General features: G+C 44.2%; 1 protein-coding gene across 2 annotated transcripts; it reads left to right on the forward strand.

Moving 5' to 3' along the window:
• The first annotated feature begins 1,528 nt into the window (after nt 1–1,528).
• On the forward strand, nt 1,529–24,943 carry LOC115176164 (E3 ubiquitin-protein ligase RNF19B). 2 transcript variants are annotated; one of them, XM_029736004.1, is made up of 9 exons: nt 1,529–1,569; nt 12,180–13,467; nt 18,937–19,136; nt 19,533–19,677; nt 20,554–20,716; nt 21,564–21,819; nt 22,007–22,196; nt 22,459–22,593; nt 22,946–24,943. In XM_029736004.1, the coding sequence occupies exons 2-9, from the start codon at nt 12,776–12,778 to the stop codon at nt 23,358–23,360; spliced, it is 2,196 nt and encodes a 731-aa protein (XP_029591864.1). In that variant the 5' UTR covers nt 1,529–1,569; nt 12,180–12,775; the 3' UTR covers nt 23,361–24,943. The 2 variants fall into 2 exon arrangements, with proteins under 2 accessions (XP_029591864.1, XP_029591866.1); XM_029736006.1 differs by lacking the exon at nt 1,529–1,569 and adding an exon at nt 10,101–10,405.
• The last annotated feature ends 308 nt before the right edge of the window (nt 24,944–25,251 follow it).

The raw sequence follows: 25,251 nt of genomic DNA on the forward strand, positions 1-25,251 counted from the left end.
ACATAACTGGGTGGTGTCTTTATGGAACATAACACAGTTGTTTGCATTAGCCTGCATAGTGATTTGGCTAACGTTCATACTTGGCAAAGGTGTACTAGGGCTAGAAGTTTTTCAAAGTATTAGACACTGAAAGATGTAATTTGAGGAACCGGATCGAAGTAAATTGCGCGAGCACTCAATCCTATATGGAAAGTTGGAGGAAATGCAGTAGGCTACATTTCCCATATCTAATCGACTGCGCTAAGTGTCTTTATGATTTGATTTCTGGGAACTCGACATAAATAATAGTCAGCGAGTTCCAGGCCATGTCATTACACAGAATCCAAATATTGACGTTTCCCTGGTTATTTCCAAGCACTGTAAATTCATTTTGAGCTTTCGATGGTGACATCACCACGGACGGGTGGGGTTTCCTTGTTCCTCGGTTTGTGGCGTCACATACTGGGGCTTTCCTCCATGAGAAAGCAGAGGCTGCGGAGGTTCTTCTGTTGCTCTCCTAAAACGGGACAGGGCGCGATCTGCATTTCATAACCTATACATACTCCATTTGATATTTTAGGAACAGTGTGTCAGGTCCCGTATAGGAAGCTGAGATGCAATAGCCTAGACAAGGAAGATTTCAACACACCCAAAGCAAGCGATCACAGCCCATCGCCATTGACGAATGAACATTAACAGCGGATCCCAGAAAACGGTCTCGTACCACCCCTTGAGGTAAGACTAGTCTGCCTTATTGGGCCTTGACACACAATGCAACATGTTGAAGATATTCCGATTTTTGTGGATTCATGTCGCTCAGTTGCTTACTTGGTAGGCTACATTATGGGAAGTAACATATCTTAACTCTAACGGCAGTGTTACTGTTCGTTACATGGTCAGTGTATATGAACAGCCAATTGTATATATCCCATATTGTTGTGCATGTTCTGACTGCTGCTCATTCTTGAGTAATAAACAATTACAGTGAGTCATGGCTGGTGATAGTGTACTATAGTACATACTTAAGCGTTTGGGTTTGTTTATGACCACTGAACAAAAATATAAATGCAACATGTAAAGTGTTGGCCCTATGTTTCATGAGATGAAATTAAAGATCACAGAAATGTTCCATATGCACAAAAAGCGTATTTCACAAAAATGTTGTGCCCAAATGTGTTTACATCCCTGTTAGTGAGCATTTCCCCTTTGCCAAGATAATCCATCCACAGACTGGTGTGCCATTTCAAAAAGCCGATTAAAAAGCATGATCATTACACAGGTGCACCTTGTGCTGGGGACAATAACAGGCCGCTCTAAAATGTGCAGTTTTCTCACAACACAATGTCACAGATGTTTTGAGGGAGTGTGCAATTGACATGCTGACTGCAGGACTGTCCACCAGAGCTGTTGCCAGAGAATTGAATGTTAATTTCTTTAACATATGCCACCTCCAATGTTGTTTTAGAGAATTTGGCAATACGTCCAACTGGCCTCACAACCACAGACCACGTGTAACCACGCCAGCCCAGGACCTCCACATCCGGCTTCTACACCTGCGGGATCGTCTGAGACCAGCCACCCAGTATTTCGGTATGTAATAAACCCCTTCTGTGGGGAAAAACTCATTCTGATTGGCTGGGCTTGGCTCCCCATTGGGTGGGACCATGCCAAGCCATGTGCAATCCATAGATTAGTGCCTAATTGATTTATTTCAATTGACTGATTTCCTTATATGAACTGTAACTCACTAAAATCGTTGAAATTGTTGCATTTATATTTTTGTAAAGTATACATGCATGTTTGTACAGTAGTGTCAGGTGAACTCTGTTTCAAAGCTCCTGTTGTGTCAGATTCCCTCTCATTCTCAATTTTCTCCTCTCTCACCCCCTCACTCTTTCACTCATTCATTCCTGGTACCACCACTCCCCTGTTTGTCCCAAAATCATTATTGAGGACAGGACATTATATATACAAAAGTATGTTGACACTCCTTCAAATGAGTGGATTTGGCTATTTCAGCCACACCTGTTGCTGACAGGTGTATCAAATCGAGCACACCGCCATGCAATCTCCATAGACAAACATTGGCAGTGGAATGGCCTACTGAAGAGCTCAGTGACATTTAAGGTGGCACCATCATAGGATGGCACCTTTTCAACAAGTCAATTTGTAACATTTCTGCCCTGCTAGAGCTGCCCCGGTCAACTGTAAGTGCTGTTATTGTGAAGTGGAAACGTCTAGGAGCAAAACCGGCTCAGCCGCGAAGAGGTAGGCCACACAAGCTCACAGAACGAGACCGCCCAGTGCTGAAGCACGTAGAAAATGTCTGTCAGTTGCAACACTCACTACCGAGTTCCAAACTGCCTCTTGAAGCAACGTCAGCACAATAACTGTTCTTCAGGAGCTTCATGGAATGGGTCTCCATGGCCGGACAGCCTCACACAAGCCTAAGATCACCATGCTCAATGCCAAGCGTCGGCTGGAGTGGTGTAAAGCTCACCACCATTGGACTTTGGAGCAGTGGAAATGCGTTCTCTGGATTGACGAATCACGCTTCAACATCTGGCAGTCCGACGGACAAATCTGGATTTTTGGCGAATGCCAGGAGAACGTTACCTACCCCAATGCATAGTGCCAACTGTACAGTTTGGTGGAGGAGGAATAATGGTCTGGAGCTGTTTTTCATGGTTCGGGCTAGGCCCCTTTGTTCCAGTAAAGGGAAATATTAATGCTACAGCATACAATGACATTCTAGACAATTCTGTGCTTCCAACTTTGTGGCAACAGTTTGGGGAAGGCCCTTTCCTGTTTCAGCATGACAATGCCCCCGTGCACAAAGCGAGGGCCATACAGAAAGTTTTTGTCGAGATCGGTGTGGAAGAACTTGACAGGCCTGCACAGCGCCCTGACCTCGACCCCATCGAACACCTTTTGGGATGAATTGGAACGCCGACTGCGAGCCAGGCCTAATCGCCCAACATCAGTGTCCAACCTTACTAATGCTCTTGTTTCTGAATGAATGAAAGCAAGTCCCCGCAGCAATGTTCCAACATCTAGTGGAAAGCCTTCCCAGAAGAGTGGAGGCTGTTATAGCAGCAAAGGGGGGACCAACTCCATATTAATGCCCATGATTTTACAATGAGATGTTCAACGAGCAGGTGTCCACATACTTTTGGCCATGTAGTGTATCATTCCGTTGAGCGAGAAAAGAGGTGACGACGCGCAACCCTGAAAGCATGATATCCAGCTGCTTGCTCTAGTTACCATCTGTCCTCAACAACTAATAGAAAAGCAATACTCACTTCCCCACAACTACCTTAGCCAAATACATTTCAACTCAGTTTTTCACAATTCCTGACATTTAATCCTAGTGAAATTCCCTGTCTTAGGTCAGTTAGGATCACCACTTTATTTTAAGAATGTGAAATGTCAGAATAATAGTAGAGAGAATGATTTATTTCAGCTTTTATTTCTTTCATCACATTCCCAGTGGGTCAGAAGTTTACATACACTCAATTAGTATTTGGTAGCATTGCCTTTAAATTGTTTAACTTGGGTCAAACGTTTCGGGTAGCCTTCCACAAGCTTCCCATCATAAGTTGGGTGAATTTTGGCCCATTCCTCCTGATAGAGCTGGTGTAACTGAGGCAGGTTTGTAGGCCTCCTTGCTCGCAGATGCTTTTTCAGTTCTGCCCTCAAATGTTCTATAGGCTTGAGGTCAGGGCTTTGTGATGGCCACTCCAATATCTTGACTTTGTTGTCCTTAAGCCATTTTGCCACAACTTTGGAAGTATTCTTCGGGTCGTTGTCCATTTGGAAGACCCATTTGCGACCAAGCTTTAACTTCCTGACTGATGTCTTGAGATGTTGCTTCAATATATCCACATAATTTAATTCCTCATGATGCCATCTATTTTGTGAAGTGCACCAGACCCTCCTGCAGCAATGCACCCCCACATCATGATGCTGCCACCCCCGTGCTTCACGGTTGGGTTGTTGTTCTTCGGCTTGCAAGCCACCCCCTTTTTCCTCCAAATATAACAATGGTCATTATGGCCAAACAGTTCTATTTTTGTTTCATCAGACCAGAAGACATTTCTCCAAAAAGTACGATATTTGTCACCATGTGCAGTTGCAAACCGTAGTATGGCTTTTTTATGGCGGTTTTGGAGCAGTGGCTTCTTCCTTGCTGAGCGGCCTTTCAGGTTATGTCGATATAGGACTCGTTTTACTGTGGATATAGATACTTTTGCACCTGTTTCCTCCAGCATCTTCACAAGGTCTTTTGCTGTTGTTTTGGGATTGATGTGCTCTTTTTGCACCAAAGTACGTTCATCTCTAGGAGACAGAATGTGTCTCCTTCCTGAGCGGTAAGATGGCTGCGTGGTCCCATGGTGTTTATACTTGCATACTATTGTTTGTACAGATGAACGTGGCACCTTCAGGTGTTTGTAAATTGCTCCCATGGATGAACCAGACTTGTTGAGGTCTACAATTTTTTTTCTGAGGTCTTGGCTGATTTCTTTTGATTTAACCATGATGTCAAGCAAAGAGGCACTGAGTTTGAAGGCAGGCCTTGAAATACATCCGCAGGTACACCTCCAATTGACTCAAATGATGTCAATTAGCCTATCAGAAGCTTCTAAAGCCATAACATAATTTTCTGGAATTTTCCAAGCTGTTTAAAGGCACAGTCAACTTAGTGTATGTAAACTCCTGACCCACTGGAATTGTGATACAGTGAATTATAAGTAAAATAATCTGTCTGTAAACAATTGTTGGAATAATTACTTGTGTCAAGCCCACATTAGATGTCCTAACCGACTTGCCAAAACTATAGTTTGTTAACAAGAAATTTGTGGAGTGGTTGAAAAACGAGATTTAATGACTCCAACCTAAGTGTATGTAAACTTCCGACTTCAACTGTATATTACCATAAGGGACCTCTATTTATTAGAAATGCTGACATCATTACTTGTCTGAGGTCCCATATAGTGGAACTATTCTCACAATCATAGTTTGTTAAGGCCCACATGCTTCAGGTTACAGTCCCCTGGAAGTCAGCCTAACAGTCAACCATACTAGGCCTATGTGACATCTCTGTCTCCTCTCCCCTCACATGCACTGTCCTAACTGACATGTCTCTCCGCCTTCTCCTTCATTCTCTTCCTCCCTCGAACTACCCGTCCCCTCCCTGACTTTCATGCCCACTGGTCAGTTGGTAGACTCTGATCTGTGTTGGTGGATTGGAGCTCAGAGAGCTAAGGCTGTGGAGCTGGGGCCTGGGCCTGCACTCTGCCACTGTGACGCCTCCAGGCTTCACATGAAACGTTCAGTTTGCCTCCAGAACGCTCCTCTAATTATTATACCTTGTTAGCTCGGGGATTCAATCTAGCAACCTTTCGGTTACTGGCCCAACGCTCTAACCACTAGGCTCCCTGCCGCCCCATACATGTAAGACTTAAGTGTGTGTGTATGTGCGCATGTGTGTTTGTGTTTGACGACGTGTCTGTAATGTGTGTATGACTGGGTGTATAAGTATGTGGGTGCGTGTCATGTGCGTTCGAGTGTTTGGGATGGGGGTATTCCAGGGTATTGCTGTTGCTTCATTTTGTTTGAAAAGGGATGCTTGAATGACTGTCCACTGCAGACAAGCTCATCGCTGCCAGCTTCAGTTCTGAGGTAAATTCAGAGGAATCACAAAGTCTGGTTTCTCTAGGTGCTTCCACAGAATGGCCCACGACTGTCTCTGGCACACTCCTCTTCAAACTCCCACGTCTACCATTACTGATAGTGTGGGAGGGCTCCACAAGGCCTCCAAATGGCCTCCAAACTCTATGAATCAGTAGGTAACTAGATAACGGAGCTTTTAGCTGAACAGAAGGACACGTTTCCTTTTTTAACCCAGTTAGCATGTAATATCATCACATCATGACATGACTCAACTGGCCTGGTGTTTGGAGGCGGCAGCAGCGTTGGCCTGCCCAGCCCTTCTAGCCCACTACTGAGACATGACGATGCCCTTGTCACAGAGAAAGAGGACCGAGAGGGAGAGCGAGGAAGAACGAGAAGGAACAAGAGGGAGAGCGAGGAGAGGTTGAAAGAAGGGTGTATTACTGTGTCGTAGCCAGAGGGGCAGTTCACTCTGTTACCTCCCTCTATATTTGCTCCTGCCAGGAGATTAAGTGAGAAGGACACACTGAGTTGCATCTGTCTCTCTAGCCAGAGGGGCATCTCACTGCCTCACTCTGGTCACCACCTTTTTTATTACGCCCTTCTGCACTAATGAACTTAGAACATTAAACCAGTAAATCAGAGTTCACAGAGACCACTTGCTCTACCCAGAGACACAGGCCTCAGTCCTCAGTTACAGCTCAGGGCTTACAGAGGGTTTAGGAAGTATCAAAACCAGCTAATTAGCTTGCCAAACACTCTGTCAGTCTTTGTAAACAAACAACACACCAACATGAATCGGGTGGTTTGTGTGGTGGTGAGCTTCAATGACTTAGGCCTACTGGACTACAGTACCACTGTATCAGTACGATATAATGCACTCTTTGATTGTGTTACTTTATCACTGAATATAAAACATTTAAAAAATGTACCTTTATTTAACTAGGCAAGTCAGTTAAGAACAAATTCTTATTTTCAATGACGGCCTAGGAACAGTGGGTCAACTGCCTTGTTCAGGGGCAGAACGACAGATTTTGTACCTTGTCAGCTCGGGGATTCGATCTTGCAGCCTTTCGGTTACTAGTCCCAACGCTCTAACCACTAGGCTACGCTGCTGCCCCAATAAACCATATCCCTGAATAATATGAATAAAACAATTTGGTGAGTAATTTCTTTATTTCTCTTTATTTTTATGAAGCATAATCAAAGTAGCCAAAGTGAAACACTTGAAATATAGCATAACAGTATAATAGGAACTTTCCCAGTCTTCCCTTTTACTTTGGTTGGATGTCCCTGGGAAAAACGAAACCCATGCTTTTATTGTCTTTATTTTGCATAATGTATTTGGCTTGTTAAGTGTATCCCCAACACAGCTCTGCTGCAGCAGCATTTCAGCTCTAAGTGACTCAGCAGCTTGTGTAACAGCTATCAGGTATTTCGGTAGCACAGCTACATTACCGTTCAAAAGTTTGGGGTCACTTAGAAATGTCCTTGTTTTTGAAAGAAAAGCAAATTTGTTGTCCATTATAATAACATCAAATTGATCAGAAATACAGTGTTGACATTGTTAATGTTGTAAATGACTATTGTAGCTGGAAACTGAAGATTTTTTAATGGAATATCTACATAGGCGTATAGAGGTCCATTATCAGCAACCATCACTTCTGTGTTCCAATGGCACGTTGTGTTAGCTAATCCAAGTTTATCATTTTAAAAGGCTAATTGATCATTAGAAAACCCTTTTGCAATTATGTTAGCACAGCTGAAAACTGTTGTTGTGATTAAAGAAGCAATAAAACCGGCCTTAGACTAGTTGAGTATCTGGAGCATCAGCATTTGTGGGTTCGATTACAGAATCAAAATGGCCAGAAACAAAGAACTTTCTTCTGAAACTCGTCAGTCTATTCTTGTTCTGAGAAATGAAGGCTATTCCATACGAGAAATTGTTAAGATACTGAAGATCTCGTACAACGCTGTGTACTACTCCCTTCAAAGAACAGCGCAAACTGGCTCTAACCAGAATAGAAAGAGGAGTGGGAGGCCCCGGTCCACAACTGAGCAAGAGGACAAGTGTCTAGTTTGAGAAACAGACACCTCACAAGTCCTCAAATGGCAGCTTCATTAAATAGTACCCGCAAAACACCAGTCTCAACGTCAACAGTGAAGAGGAAAATCCGGGATGCTGGCCTTCTAGGCAGAGTTCCTCTGTCCAGTGTCTGTGTTCTTTTGCTCATCTTAATCTTTTCTTTTCATTGGCCAGTCTGAGATAAGGCTTTTTCTTTGCAACTCTGCCTAGAAGGCCAGCATCCCGGAGTTGCCTCATCACTGTTGACGTTGAGGCCGGTGTTTTGCGGGTGCTATTTAATAAAGCTGCCAGTTGAGGACTTGTGAGGCGTCTGTTTCTCAAATGTTATTTTAATGGACCAAAAAATGAGCTTTTCTTTCAAAAACAAGGACCTTTCTGAGTGACCCCAAACTTTTGAACGGTGGTGTATATTACACCTAAATGACTTACAGTAAGTTTGTGTGTGTGAATGTGTGTAGATGTAGGTTCATAGGGCCCCTGGGAAGGATGTAGGATCCTAAAGTGCTCAGACTGTACGGTTTCAGTGTCTTCCGCAGATAGATTTGCTTAGACTAGGCCAAACAAACTGAATGAACAAACTGGCCCCACTTAATGTCCAAAAAGAGCAATGTCTATGTTAAGAGGATGAGAGGCTATGCATACAGTTGACTCACAGTGCAGCAGCAAGGATAACACTATTTGACTTGTCTGAGAGATTCTTAATGCAGAAGACAAGCTAGAGAGCTGCTTAGAGGCAAAAGAAAACAATTTCATTAGTGTAATTGTTCATCACAGTGAGAGATTGTGTGTGTGTGAGCAGCAGTCGAGTGGGAGGAAAAGTGAGGGACAAAGAGTGTGCTGATCACAGAATCCAGACCACTGAGTCTTCAGCCTGTTCATGCCCATCTGCCATGCCTCCTCACTCACACCCCTCTCTCTCTATATCACACACAACTTTAGATACTGCACTGAACAAAACTATAAACTCAACATGCAACAATTTCAAAGATTTTACTGAGTTGCAGTTCATATGGAAATCAGTCAATTCAAATAAATTCATTAGGCCCTAATCTATAGATTTCACATGACAGGGAATAGTGCATCTGTTGGTCACAGGTACCTTAAAAAAAGGTAGGGGCGTAGATCAGAAAATCAGTCAGTATCTAGGGTGCATCATTTGCCTCATGCAGCGTGACACATCGCCTTCACATAGAGTTGATTGGGCTGTTGATTGTGGCCTGTGGAATGTTCCACTCTTCAATGGCTGTGCGAAGTTGCTGGATATTGGCGGGAGCTGGAACACGCTGTCGTACACGTCAATCCAGAGCATCCCAAACATGCTCAATGGGTGACATGTCTGCTGAGTATGCAGGCCATGGAAGATCTGGGACATTTTCAACTTCCAGGAATTGTATACAGATATGGGGTCGTGCATTATAATTCTGAAACGTGAGGTGATGGCGGCGGATGAATGGCGCGACAATAAGCTTCAGGATCTCGTCGCACGTATCTATGTTTTCAAATGGCCATTTATAAAATGCAATTGTGTTCGTTGTCCGTAGCTTATGCCTGCCCATCCCATAACCACACTGCCACCATGGGGCACTCTGTTGACAACGTTGACATCAACAAACAGCTCGCCCACATGACGCCGTACACGCTGTGTGCCATCTGTTGAAACCAGGATTCATCCGTGAAGAGCACACTTCTCCAGTGTGCCAGTGGTCATCGAAGGTGAGCGTTTGCCCGCTGATGACCTTCCCTGAGACGGTTTCTGACAGTTTGTGCAGAAATTCTTCGGTTGTACCTAACCCACAGTTTCATCAGCTGTCCGGGTGGCTGGTCTCAGACGATCCCACAGGTGAAGAAATGGCATGTGGAGGTCCTGGGCTGGCGTGGTTACACGTACCAATAGTATTTCAATCAATCATGGCTAGCTATATACAGTATCTATGTTAGCCCTTTTCCCATATACCCTTCTGTCAACAAGGGCTGAAGTCAAATGTTTTATGAGTCAGTACACATACTGGCTGCTCCTCTCTCTGTGTCTGTCTCAGCCTCCTGCACTCAGAGGCTACGACTGGAATCAGAATCATATTTGCCTTGTCATAGACCTGTAGTCCAGAGGCCAGGCATACTGTAGGAGGAGAAAATCAGGCCAGGACTCTGTTATGACTCAGTGTGTGTGTTTGTGTGCTTAGAAGGTGGGTGTGCTACCTTAGACAGTGGCACAGATTCTGAATATCAACCCTCATAACTGTCATTCTCTCATCCTTTCCCCTTATCTTAGCATAACATTATCTGCATACAAACACACTCTCACCTATAACACTGTATAAATACACACATTAAGCAGTACTGTAATTACCAATGTCTACATTATCTATAAATTACAAGAGTACGTGTGTGTGTGTGTGTGTGTGTGTGCGTGCGTGCGTGCGTGCGTGCGTGCGCGCGCGCGTGCGCGTAAGTGCCAGAGTCACTGAGTGGGTCGCTGTTTGCTCGGCTCATAGTGAGCATCGGCATGGCAACCGCAGTAGCAGCCCAGTGTGAAGTGGAGAGCAGCTCGAGACTCTGTGTGTGTGTGTGTGTGTGAGAGAGGGTTTCATATTGACGGAGCGAGACAAAAGAGAAGAGCAGATGAGAGAAAGAACGAGAAGGAATGGTAGAGGTTAAATAATATAGAAGGTAATTGGACTGATGAATATGTTTGCTTCCCCTTCAAGATACGTTATGTCATTATCATTAGTAAATTCACAAAAATAGTATTCCGCTTTCCAAAGGGCTGTATCTTATGAGTAAGTGTGAGTCAATGAGCATGTTTTTATCAGTGATCATGCTAGCTGTGCATGTGCCTAGTGTACAGTGCATTCGGAAAGTATTCAGACCCCTTGACTTGTTCCACATTTTGTTACGTTACAGCCTTATTCTAAAATTGATTAAATCATTTTTCCCCCCTCATCAATCTACACACAATACCCCATAAAAAAAGGCAATATCACATTTACATAAGTATTCAGACTCTTTACTCAGTACTTTGTTGAAGCACTTTTGGCAGCGATTACAGCCTTGAGTCTTCTTGGGTATGATGCTACAAGCTTGGCACACCTGTATTTGGGGAGTTTCTCCCATTCTTCTCTGCAGATCCTCCCAAGTTCTGTCAGGTTGGATGGGGAGTGTTGCTGCACAGATATTTTCAGGTCTCTCCAGAGATGTTTGATCGGGTTCAAGTCCGGGGTCTGGCTGGGCATCTCAAGGACATTCACACTTCTCCCGAAGCCACTCCTGCATTGTCTTGGCTGTGTTTTTAGGGTCGTTGTCTTGTTGGAAGGTGAACCTTCGCCCCAGTCTAAGGTCCTGAGCGCCTCTGGAGCAGGTTTTCATCAAGGATCTGTACTTTGCTTCGTTCATTGTTCCCTTAATCCTGACTAGTCTCCAAGTCCCTGCCGCTGAATAACATCCTCACAGCATGATGCTGCCACCACTATGCTACACCGTAGGGATGGTCCCTGGTTTCCACCAGACGTGATGCTTGGCATTCAGGCTATAGAGCTCAATCTTGGTTTGATCAGACCAGTGAATCTTGTTTCTCACGGTCTGAGAGTCTTTAGGTGCCTTTTGGCAAACTCCAAGCAGGCTAGCATGTGCCTTTTAATGAGGAGTGGTGGAGTGCTGCAGAGATGTTTGTCCTTCGGGAAGGTTCTCCCTTCTCCACAGAGGATCTCTGGAGGTCTGTTAGTGACCATCTGGTTCTTGGTCACCTCCCTGACCAAGGCCCTTCTCCCCCGATTGCTCAGTTTGGCCGCCAGGCATCCATCTCTAGGAAGAATCTTGGTGGTTCCAAACTTCTTCCATTTAAGAATGATGGAGGCCATTGTGTTCTAGGGGACCTTCAATGCTACGGACAATTCCTTCGACCTCATGACTTGGTTTTTGGTCCACTGTGGGACCTTATATAGACAGTTGTGTGCCTTTCCAAATCATGTCCAATCAATTGAGTTTATCACAGGTGGACTCCAGTCAAGTTGTAGAAACACCTCTTGGATGACCAATTGAAACAGGATGCACCTGAGCTCAGTCTCATAGCAAAGGGTCTGAATACTTATGTAAATTAGGCATTTCTGTTTTTTATTTTTAATACATTTGCAAAAATGTCTAAAAACCTTTTTTTGCTTTGTCATTATGGGGTATTGTGTGTTGATTAATGAGGGGAACAAAGTAATTTAATCAATTTTACAATAAGGCTATAACATAACAAACTGTGTAAAAAGTCAAGGGGTCTGAATACTTTCCGAATGCACTGTATTTAATTTCTTCTTCCTGGCTATCTGCACCAAGAGTTCATTGTGAAGTCGAAAAAGCGAGAGAGAGAACGAGCAAGGAGGGAGAGGTGTGTCATACTGAGCATGCTCCCTGTGCTCTTTGCACTGCTAACTTCCTGTTATCTTCTTCCTCCTCACAGACAGTTGATTGAGAGTGTAAGAGACACACACAGAAGAGAAGAGGAGAAGAAAATCTGACCGGAGCAACCACCAAGAAGGATTTAAGAAAATTTGAATAACCTCCAAGAAGTTCTTCTTTAAATTCTATAACGTTCCTATCATGTTTTTTTCCCTCCTCGTTTGAATTGAGAAACATTTACTGAGAAGGGACATTGACGTTTCTTGTTGTAGTCATTCTCCTCTTTGTGGTTTACAGTAACAGTTTACTGTCAGTTTGGAGCCCCATGTTTGTTTGGACGAAAGCACACCTGTTACTTTTCTCACATTCTTGATTTGGAGCAACGGAGTGTGAGACGTGTGAACGCCAGTGGGAGGAAGGGGACTTTGTTTCTTTCACGTTTGTCTTCTCGTTTATAGTTCCATTTGTGGGTTCCATTGTTTCTTGTCAGAGGAAGGGGAAAAAGGGTTTCCAACTGGGTATCAGTGACATTCCATTCTGGTTTCACCCAAGGACAAGTACCCTCTTGTGTGTGTGTGTGAGGAAAGCTTCCTCACAGTGATATAAGACTATACAAGCGGAAAAGGAAAGAAGCTTTCGTGTGTCACTTCTGGGAAAATGGGATCGGAAAAGGACTCGGAATCCCCCCACTCCTCGGTGAGCGGCATTCCCAACCCCAAATGCCGGGCACCGGGAAAACGCCACGGACGCATCTCCTTCCACAGCCTCTTCCACAGCAAACGGGGTTCCCGGAGCGCCAATATAGGGGCGGCCACACCTTTATCCCAGCTCCACAACCAAAACCATCAACAACAGCAACTCACCCCCCTTGTCCCCCCCGTAGTCCCTTCTACCCCCACACCTAACCCAGCCCCCACCACCACCACCATGGACGCCCCCCAGGACCCAGCCAACTCCCCCACCTCCACCCAAACAGAGCCCCTCTCTTCCAGTCGGCTCTCCCTGGGTCTGCCCCAGTCCTCCAGCTCCACCACCACCAGCGCCTCTCCTCCAGCAGACTTCCTGGAGTGCCCCCTGTGCCTGGTACCCCAGCCCCCCGAACAGCTCCCTGAGCTGCTGGGCTGCAGCCACCGCTCCTGCCTGTGCTGCCTGCGCCAGTACCTGCGCATCGAGATCACCGAGAGCCGCGTCCACCTCAGCTGCCCCGAGTGCTCGGAGCGACTGGCGCCTCATCAGGTGGCGGATATTTTGGACGACGTAGGTCTGCTGGAGAAGTATGAGGAGTTCCTGCTGCGACGCTGCCTGGCCTCCGACCCAGACTGCCGCTGGTGTCCCGCGCCCGACTGCGGGTAAGAGTTAACTTCCGTTGTTGCCTGGCCTTAACCTTAATCGTAACCTGAGTGTGAACCTGAACCTTAACCTTAACTCTATAGAGTCATCACTGTCTAGCCGTGGTAGAAGGGGCGGAAGTACCTTAAAGCGCTTTCTGACCACAAATGTGATTTTAACACCTGAACTTAACCCTTACCTTTACCAAACCCCTACCATTAACCCAAACTATAACTTTTCTTTACGCAGATTCATGCTTTCAAAGCAGTGTTCTGTCAGTTATCCGAAGTCTGAGGATGTTTGTCGTGAACTGGAATGACCTCCAGCATTATTACAAGCTTTAGAGGTGACAAAAGTGAGAGGAAACATTTATAGCCTAGAATTCTCTAAGTAGGTTAGAATGTTGCAGACTATTATGTGGTTACAAGGGGAAGGACAATGCTCGGTGGCTGATCGTGTAATGTGATAAGGGGAAATTTCTGATAAACTGGTATGAGCCTATTTTGTGTGTGTGTTTATGTGTGTGTGTGTATGTATGTCTGTGTTTGTGTGTAGGTGACACACGCATGCATGTGTATGTGGGAGGGAAAGCACAGATTATCTGTGCTGGTTATATTCAAAGGAAACATGCCAGTTTGGTAATGTGAATCCTGTCAGACAGAGAGGAAGGACCAAGACAGTGGGCTGGACTATAGATGACCTACATTCTAAAAAGACCAGAATGACTCACTACACAACTATTCCTTCTCTACAGCCCTACCATGGAAAGGTCTAGTGTGGTTTGGGCTAACGGGAGTGGAGCTTTTCAAAGGGGTACTCTGTGTGTGTGTGTGTGTGTGTGTGTGTGTGTGTGTGTGTGTGTCATAATGGTACTACATTGTCGTGGGTAAGGAATACGTGGCCTTGGTTACAGTAAAGTGGCCTGGATTGTCTCTGGCTGTGGAGTCTCAGGGACCTCTGTCTAAATCGCTTTTTCTTTATTTGTCTTCCACTTTCTTTCTCTCTTTAAAAAAAAATATGTTTATCATAGTCACAAACCCCAGACTCCTTAACTCTGTCTCACTTGAATGATCAAACACTCATGCACACCAGAGTTTGCTCAATTTAGAATTTCTGGAATTGACTCCCATTCAGGCTGTAATACAACAAAATGTGGAATAAATCAAGGGTATGAATACTTTCTGGAGGCACTGTAGAATAGATTAGGCATTTTAATTTCACTGAATTTAATTATATTTCCTTTCGAATTAGAGTTCTGTATCCTGTTTACTACTTCAATTCAAATGTAATAATTTTATTGGAATTTACGAGGCATTCTCAATTCCATTCTGGATTGAGCCCAACCCTGACACACACACACACACACACACACACACACACACACACACACACACACACACACACACACACACACACACACACACACACACACACACACACACACACACCATCTCAATCTATTATTCTTGTGAAGGTTTTAACTCTTGAGCTTCATTGTCCTTTAGACTCATTGGTCAGTTCCCTCTCCATTCCCCAATCAGACCTCACTGACTGACAGGGGGAGACAACCAATCAGAGCAGCGATAGGTCTATGGTCGCTCTGCAGGCTGTCAGTTGCTATGGTGACTAGTGAGGCGGCATAGAGGTAGCCAGTGTTGCCAGGGGTAACAGAGGTTGGGATTTATTTAAAGTGATCATTGCTACCCACCGCTGCGACCTGTATGCTCTCGTCGGTTGGCCCGCGCTACATATTCGTCGCCAAACTCACTGGCTCCAGGTCATCTATAAGTCTTTGCTAGGTAAAGCCCCGCCTTATCTCAGCTCACTGGTCACCGTAGCAACACCCACCCGTAGCACCCGCTCCAGCAGGTTTATCTCACTGGTCATCCCCAAAGCCAACACCTCCTTTGGCTGCCTTTCCTTCCAGTTCTCTGCTGCCAATGACTGGAACGAATTGCAAATATCACTGAAGTTGGAGACTTATATCTCCCTCACTAACTTTAAGCATCGGCTGTCAGAGCAGCTTACCGATCGCTGCAACTGTACACAGCCCATCTGTAAATAGCCCATCCAACTACCTCATCCACATATTATTAGTTTTTTGTTCTTTTGCACCCCAGTATCTCTACTTGCACATCATCACCTGCACATCTATCACTCCATTGTTAATGTTAAATTGTAATTATTTCGCCACTATGGTCTATTTATTGCCTTACCTCCCTGATCTAACTTCATTTGCACACACTGTATAAAGATTTTTCTATTGTGTTATTGACTGTACGTTTGTTAATCCCATGTGTAACTCTGTTGTTGTTTTTGTAGCACTGCTTTGCTTTACCTTGGCCAGGTCGCAGTTGGAAATGAGAACTTGTTCTCAACTGGCCTAACTGGTTAAATAAAGGTGAAATAAAAAAAGAAATGACACACTCACAGGACTGAGTGTGTGTGTGTACAGAGTCACAGACAGTGTACTACATTTGTACTGTAATGATAGCCTAGTTGAAAACAAAGCAGTGTCTCACCAGTGTCTTAAAAGCAATGACAGCTTGCGCTATTCTTAGACATGGCTGTCAGAGTGCATTTGCTCCAAACCTGTAGCTTGTCAGCATTGGACTCCTCAGATTCCCACCGCTCAAAGCCGTGATGTCAGTCATGATCGTGCTCCAACGCAGCAGAACCGACCAATCAAATCACATTTTATTGGTCACATACAAATATTTAGCAGATGTTATCGCGGGTGTAGCAAAATGCAGCGTTGACATGGATTGTTCCTACAGGGAAAAGGCTTCCTTGGCAACTTGTGTCTCTGCTCTGTTGGAACAAGTCACTGAGCTCAGGCTTGAAGACATGTTGCCAGTTTGAACAAACAAACAAAGTAATTGGGAAAGAAACCAGCGCAAACTGGATTTAATGTGCTGCTAAGAACTGTGTTAAAGGGGAAAAAACCATAGTGGTGTAAACATTTCCCCTAGTTTGAGGTTTTGAAAGAGAATAGGTTTTCAACAGTTTTTGTATTTGACGTCTGGTTTGCCTGTGTAGCGGAACACTGGAGGCCTTGAACAGAGTGGTGGTCAATAAGACTGAGTGCTCATCTTGAATACCAGGACCTACAGTTGAAGTTGGAAGTTTACATACACCTTAGCCAAATACATTTCAACTCAGTTTTTCTCAATTCCTGACATTTAATCCTAGTAAAAATTCCCTGTCTTAGGTCAGTTAGGATCACCACTTTATTTTAAGAATGTGAAATGTCAGAATAATAGTAGAGAGAATGATTTATTTCAGCTTTTATTTCTTTCATCACATTCCCAGTGGGTCAGAAGTTTACATACACTCAATTAGTATTTGGTAGCATTGCCTTTAAATTGTTGAACTTGGGTCAAACGTTTCGGGTAGCCTTCCACAAGCTTCCCACAGTAAGTTGGGTGAATTTTGGCCCATTCCTCCTGACAGAGGTGGTGTAACTGAGTCAGGTTTGCTTGCACATGCTTTTTCAGTTCTGCCCACAAATGTTCTATAGGATTGAGGTCAGGGCTTTGTGATGGCCACTCCAATACCTTGACTTTGTTGTCCTTAAGCCATTTTGCCACAACTTTGGAAGTACGCTTGGGGTCATTGTCCATTTGGAAGACCCATTTGCGACCAAGCTTCAACTTCCTGACTGATGTCTTGAGATGTTGCTTCAATATATCCACATAATTTTCATTCCTCATGATGCCATATATTTTGTGAAGTGCACCAGTCCCTACTGCAGCAAAGCACCCCCACAACATGATGCTGCCACCCCCGTGCTTCACGCTGGGATGGTGTTCTTCGGCTTGCAAGCCTCCCCCTTTTTCCTCCAAACATAACAATGGTCAATATGGCCAAACAGTTCTATTTTTGTTTCATCAGATCAGAGGACATTTCTCCAAAAAGTACGATCTTTGTCCCCATGTGCAGATGCAAACCGTAGTCTAGCTTTTTTATGGTGCTTTTGGAGCAGTGCCTTTTTCCTTGCTGAGCGGCCTTTCAGGTTATGTCGATATAGGACTCGCTTTACTGTGGATATAGATACTTTTGTACCTGTTTCCTCCAGCATCTTCACAAGATCCTTTGCTGTTGTTCTGGGATTGATTTGCACTTTTCGCACCAAAGTACGTTCATCTCTAGGAGACAGAACGCGTCTCCTTCCTGAGCGGTATGACGGCTGCGTGGTCCCATGGTGTTTATACTTGCGTACTATTGTTTGTACAGATGAACGAGGTACCTTCAGGCATTTGTAAATTGCTCCCAAGGATGAACCAGACTTGTGGAGGTTTACAAATTTTTTTCTGAGGTCTTGGCTGATTTCTTTTGATTTTCCCATGATGTCAAGCAAAGAGGCACTGAGTTTGAAGGTAGGCCTTGAAATACATCCACGGGTACACCTCCAATTGACTCAAATGATGTCAATTAGCCTATCAGAAGCTTCTAAAGCCATGACATCATTTTCTGGAATTTTCCAAGCTGTTTAAATTCACAGTCAACTTAGTGTATGTAAACTTCTGACCCACTGGAATTGTGATACAGTGATTTATAAGTGAAATAATCAGTCTGTAAACAATTGTTGGAAAAATTAGATGTCCTAACCGACTTGCCAAAACTATAGTTTGTTAACAAGAAATGTGTGGAGTGTTTGAAAAACGAGTTTTAATGACTCCAACCTAAGTGTATGTAAACTTCTGACTTCAACTGTACATTCAAAGCAATAGTTGTGTGACGGGTCATATGTCATTTTTAGCATTGTTATCTGATGAGAAAGAGAGTAACTTTCTAATTAGATTCAGTTTTGCTCAGTCTTTGAGCACTGTCACTTACGAATAGTATTATATGAGATGAAATACCATTTCATCTTTACATACAGTACTTGATGATCTTGTTACATCCGAGATAAGATAAGAACCCTGCCTCCCCTCTTATGGTGAGGTGACAGCCTATTTACTGTATGGAGAAGTGTGTGTGTGTGTGTGTGTGTGTGTGTGTGTGTGTGTGTGTGTGTGTGTGTGTGTGTGTGTGTGTGTGTGTGGTGTCATGGAACTCTGCAATTATGATAATATGCTATGAAGATTAGCTCTTGGTCTTTCTCCCCTCGTGCCCTTCATTGAGGCTACTCCAGACAGCCTGAAATCATATTTTTCCTATTTCTCCTTCCTCTCGTATCCTTTTTTCTAACTCTCTCTCTCCACGGCTCAGTTAATTGTGAACATTTGTCTGGCTACAGTGTATTTAATTTGAACCTTAACCGCTTGATAGTTTCCTTAACTCACAATTTCCTCCAAGGCTGTTGTGTCTCCTCCACTGACTCAGTATCTCTCTCTGTCTCCCCTCTCTCTCTCTCTCTCTCTCTCTCTCTCTCTCTCTCTCTCCAGTGATGTCTTTTTCACTTTGCCATTGATTTCGCATGAGCCAATATGTGCCTATAAAGGTTTTCTGAAAATCAAACGTCTTCCTCTTTCTCCCGCTGACAGGTTCGCTGTGATCGCTTCGGGCTGTGCCAGCTGCCCCAGGCTGGTGTGTTGCAGAGAGGGCTGCTTGGCTGAGTTCTGTTACCACTGCAAGCAGGCGTGGCACCCCAACCAGACCTGTGACTCGGCCCGCCAGCAGAGGGCACTCTCCTTGCACATGCACAGCAACCACTCACCCAGCTACGCGCAGGAGCACGGGCACGGTACTTTGATTACTCTTCATGCCGTTATTGTTATGTCTGTATATTAGTCTCCCTCTTCTTATAAAGCAATTTTCAGACCTCCTTTCATGTTCCAAATGTCTCGGTGGACAGAACAGTAAGTCAGTTTGAATGAACCTTTATCACAACCTCATATGTCTCAGCCCGTCTCTTACACTAGCTGTTGGCAGTCAAAAAGAACTATATCGTCACACAATGTCTCCAAACCAATCCTCCTCTGTCTCTGGTTAAAGTAGAAGTACCTTTTAGGCACAGATCTAGAATCAGCTTACCCTCCCCATATCCTAACGGCAAGCCATAAAACTGACCTCAGATCAACGTTGTCTTGAATCCTACTCCCACTAAACAACCTACCCACTCTCTATCTCTTGTCTCTAGCTGACGACATCAAGCCCTGCCCACGATGCGGCGCCTACATAATCAAGATGAACGACGGCAGCTGTAACCACATGACCTGTGCCGTGTGTGGCTGTGAGTTCTGCTGGCTCTGCATGAAGGAGATCTCTGACCTGCACTACCTCAGGTAACTCTCAAGACTATGGCAGTTCACGTCAACACAGATTTATGTATTGGACTAGTAGATGACTTTCCATGTGCCAAACATCCGTATAGGTCTACCCACCCTTAGCAGAGTTGCCAAAAACCGGATGCATCCGGTTTTCAGGGATACAGATAATTCAACCTGGCGTCCTTTTCCGCTGAAAACCGGATGTGGGAACTCCGCTCAGCCTGCATGATGACATCCACCCAATTTTAAAGCATGATTGTAATTACTGGGGTTAGACTGGTGCTTTTTTTTAAAATCCTTCAGAATTGATTTTAAATTAGAAATACCTACACATTTTATGGAATGAATTAAGATTAAAAAAAACCAAATACTGACGCAAAACATAACTGAACGAAAGGCTTTATTGTTTTGATAAGAAGACACCAAATATATTCCTACATTAAAATGACAAAACGTTTCCACAGATTCCGTCTAACACGTCTTACGTCATATGAGCAATACTGTAAAAGTGGAAAACAGGCAGTGGTGCGCGTCTCACTCCCGTGTGACAATTAGCAGAGGGCTCTGAATTCATAATGACACAACCTTCCGTCACCTCCACTCCTCTGTTGCTGTGGGGATTGTTTTTCCTGAACATGGGCCCAGAACTAATCACTTTTCTGTCTACCTCCCTTGCTCTTCACCATATTCCTCCCCCTTTCTTTTTATATCTGTTTCCCCTTCATTACAATTTTTTCTTTATTTTCTCAATTCACAATCTCCTCCTCCCCCTCTCTCGCGCTCTCTCTATTTTCCACACGTTCCATTCTTTCCCCTTTTCCTTGCTTTCTCTCTCCCCTTTCTCTCCCTCCGTATCCCTTCATCAATCCCTCTCTTTCTTCTGCCTCTCAGTCCGTCAGGGTGTACGTTCTGGGGAAAGAAGCCGTGGACTCGTAAGAAGAAGATCCTGTGGCAGCTGGGCACTCTGATCGGAGCCCCGGTGGGCATCACCCTAATCGCTGGTATCGCTGTGCCTGCCATGGTTATTGGCATCCCCGTCTATGCGGGGCGCAAGGTATGCAAAAACACTGGCAGATGGGCAACCCCTTACTGAAATCCCCTTTCATTTGGCCTACACTCAGTCATTTAGCAGAGGATCTGATTTGGAGTGGCTTACTAAGACATTAAAAGGAAAAGAATGAAAATATCTACTTTTCATGATATTTAACAGAAAAGCTATTAATTGTAGAAATGATATGTGGCGGTGCTGGTCTTAGAAATGGAGTTAGTTTCAATATGATGATGTTCACTTTCGTGGTGGAACTTTCATTTCCTGCGTGTATTTCAGCAATCGAGAAATACAATTCCTGAAATAGATATGGTTTCAAACCATAAGATCTTTTTTAGTTTTCGGGACGATGCTACAACTGTTCTTCGGAAACGACATCATTTTGAAACTATTTAGTCTCGATAGAATTGTAGAATGGCCTATTTTAAAGGATATCTCTTTACCGCATCCTGGTGGCAATACAGTATAACTGCGAGCTTGAACCTAAGCCTGTTTGAATGCTGTAAAATAGCCCACCCACACACCCTGTATTGTTCCAGGCTCCTAAGCCTTCCCAGCTGTAGAAATACCTTTCAGAGTATTACAAGTTGTACTCAGCCAACTGCCTCACCCAATCACAACCAGAGATGTAAAGCCGTAATAGTTCTAGGTAAAGGAGCTCTGATGGTGGTACTAATAGACTAATATAAGCATGTGAATAAAGAAAGAAATCCCCTCACATGACCTACTTCCTACTTCTCCCAAGTGCTTTATAATATTAATCAAACCTAAACCACAATACAGACGTTTCAGCTGCAATAGCCTTTATTGCTATTCACCTTCACTACTATCTATCTTTTTATTTTTGTGATAGATTCATGCCCATTATGCGGGGAAGAAGAGCAATCGCCACAGGAGGAACCTGGCCATCACGGGAGGAGTGGCCCTGTCAATCATCACAGCTCCTGTGATCGCAGCCGTCAGCGTGGGTATTGGCGTGCCCATCATGTTGGCGTACGTCTATGGAGTCGTGCCCATCTCTCTGTGCCGCGGAGGAGGCTGTGGCGTCAGCCGAGGAAAGGGGCGTGGCATGCGGATAGACTTTGACGAGGACGACGGCCCAATCACAGGTGAGCAAGACTTAAAGAGCTATCATTTTTGCCTTAATAGACCTAATACTGTAAAATACAATGACACTAACCTACATGTATGTCTCTCTTTTATGTTACAAACATAATTGAACTGCAAGTTAATTTAGACAAGAAATATATATCATCATCATTCATGAAATAAAAATATGAAATAATTGTCCCCTAGTGGCTGATGCGTGGCGGGCCCTCAAGTCCCCCAGCCTGGGTGAGAGCAGCCTGGAGGGGGCAGCCAGCGGCCTTAGCACCACCTCCCCCAGTGAGGGCCTCTCTGTGGCCCCCGGGGTCCTGGGAGACAACCCCCACTTCAACACTCTGGCCGGGGGCGCCCTTGGAGCCAGGACTGGCAAATTCAACAGGTATGGAGGGGAGCCCAGCAGGGAAGAGAACCTGTTCTGTACTTCTTATGGAGGGGAATGTTGTGCATTGTAAGCAGAGACACAGTATAAATAGGGGCCAAGTAAGCCTTAAACGAACTAAGTTTTTGTTGTCCGTTTAAGAATTAGACCCGCTGCTGTGAATGTTTTTTGCTGAGTAAATGTAATGTGGCATATGTTGAATGCTGTAATAACTATTGTTGGTATAAACATGTAATAATAACCATGTTTTGTGTTGTTCCAGTTTGGAGCTCCAGGGAGGGGAGCTGGGGAAGGACGGTGCCCAGAGAGAGACAGGTAGTCTGGGAGCGGGTAGTGACTGTGCCAGCACCCGGGGCATGGCAGGCTCCATTATCTCCTCCTACACACTCCCTGACAGGTGAGTGTCACAATCTCCCTCTCTCTTACACACACACGATTTTGAGAAAATCTACTCCTCCTCCATGATTTGACATCTAGTCGCATTTTGTTTCTGTCGGTCTCATGTTGTTGTTGTCTCTGATGCAACAGCTCAATTTCCTCAAATCTCTCTTGCGTCTGACTTGTCTTTAGTCTGTGTGGTATGCAGGCAGCACTTAGTGGTTCAAAAATATTTATTTTAGCCATTGATTTAGTTCCCGACAGATGTTTTCAAATCAATTTTGAGTTAAACTTATAATGGTAGGCAAGGTGACACTGGATACAGCAGATGATATGCTGACTAGTAAATCTAAATGTCTTTGTTCTCCTAGGGACTATACTAACCTGGAGATCCAGGTGGACATCGAGACCAAACCCAGCCACCTCTGCCTGACCAGTGAGGAAGACCTAAACACGCCCCCTGCTGCTATGGCAGGGGGGGAGGAGCCTCAGGACTGCAGCTCCAGAAGGGGCGGGGGTCTGTTTGGCTCAGCACTAGGCCTGTCGCCAGGGGCATCGCTCAGGGAGGGGCTTCGCGATGTCACTCTGGCCCAGCCCGAGAGCATCCGTAGCGACCTGGAGATGTCCGACACCCAATCGGACGACATCGCCGAGCTGACGTCAGACGACTGTGACTCGCCTCATCCCAAGAGCTGCCGGCCCCCTCAACCCCAGGCCACCTGCAGACCCCTTCACACCTCCGACAGACTGCACTGTCCCCCGGATAATGTCATCCTCTATGTTTAAGAGTCCAACTGATGGAGAGCTCTCAGAGATTCCACAACCCCCACCCAAAATGTTTTTTTGCTTTTCGGTAATTCTTTTGCTGCTTTTTTGTTAACAAAACATCTTACCTGCAAACAACACCCGTCTACATGTGTCTGTCTTTCTCTCAACATCTTGATCTCCTTGCAGAGAATTGGCAGGGTTCTACCTCTGAGATTTCTCTGTTTACTTCTAGGTGCAAAAATGCCTTGGCTACTTGAGCGACAAAAAAAGCTAAACAAGAGGTACACATTTTCCACAAGAAATACTGCAACAAAAAAAAGAGGAAACAAGGTGAAAGGTCACCAAGCACACTAACGAGTCAAGGATTGTGGGGAATGGGGTTTGTACTATGGAAGAGGATGTTTTTAGGGATGTTTGAGTGTGGCATTTGTACTGGACTTTGTTGGCTTAATTTCCTCCCTTTTTTTGTTAGAACTGAATGATATTGAATGATTTAGAAGTAGTTTTATTTGCTGTGTGCATGAGTCTCCGTGAACTGAGTTTTCTACGGCTGTGTAGGCCTTCAAGTGTAGTATGTACCCGTTACACTGGTGGAGTTTACAGTAGTTTGTTCAGAGACGTGACTTTTAGAGGCGATCTGCACTTGAATCTCACCTGCACAGAGAAGAACAATGTAGGGGTTAACGAGAGTCAATGTTGTGGAAGATAGACAAGTACTTAACCAGCAGACAGTTCCACTTGAATGACTGACTGCCTGCCTTACAGACAGTGATGACACTCACTGACGAACACACTGGCTTTCTGACATGCTAGCTGTCTGACCCACTCTAGTTATGCGTGTGCGTTCTACACCAAGACTATAAAGTCAAAATATACATTTTCAGTAGAAAACAATAGTAGAATGAATGGATGGACTTCTTGTGATTGTATTTGTTTGTCCCACTATCGAGTGAATTTATGAATGAGCACTTGTGCACTTTATCTAAATATTCATTTAATTTTTTTGCTCTTTGTTGTCATCAGTTACTGTCTTTGAGTTTTCTTCCGTTACGTACTTGTAAAATCATAACCAAATGTTGATTATCAGAAACCTTTTTACAGTGTAACAACATTTTGCAGACCCATTTTTATTTCTTCTAGAATAATTACTAGAGCTTGTTTTTGCTGTTTTACCAACCATGTGTTTGAGTTGTTTAAGATATCCCCATTTACTATAGACATCATGAAATCTGTATATGGGAACATTGTTTCATTTCAAATAAGCTTTATGCGGTCAGATCATACTATTGAGCAGTGCTTGGTATGGTCTGTTGATGTTATTCAGTTGTCGCTTATTTCTGCCTATGAGAAACCACATGAATGTACCACGGATTGAAACAGGAACTTCCTAAATATGAAAGGAGGATTTACCCTTAAGAACACAGTACATGTGGGTAAAATAGTTATAAATATATGAATAGCAATATAAAAGTGTTGTATATAAATGTGTAGTATCTCCCGTCACTGTTTTGGAAGCCCCTTTCTGGGGCCAAACACACAGGACTGTGAAAGAGGTTGTGGACTTTGATTTGGAAAATAAACAAATGTTTCTGTTGCAAGAATATTGTGTTATTATTATATGTTCTATTGTGTGTGAAATATTGGATTTAGGGTATTGGAACACACACACACACAAACATATAGAGAGAGAGAGAAAATAGCTTTGCATAACATACATAGATGGTCATAGTCTGTTTTGGGGACTAGTGAACTACACTGAACAAAAATATAAATGCAACATGTAAAGTATTGGTCCCGTGTTTCATGAGCTGAAATAAAAGATACCTGAAATGTTCTATGTGCACAAAAGTGTTTACATCCCTGTTAGTGAGCATTTCTCTTGTGCCAAAATAGTCCATCTACCTGACAG

The sequence above is a fragment of the Salmo trutta genome, chromosome 36, assembly GCF_901001165.1.
Source record: "Salmo trutta chromosome 36, fSalTru1.1, whole genome shotgun sequence".
Taxonomy (NCBI): domain Eukaryota; kingdom Metazoa; phylum Chordata; class Actinopteri; order Salmoniformes; family Salmonidae; genus Salmo; species Salmo trutta.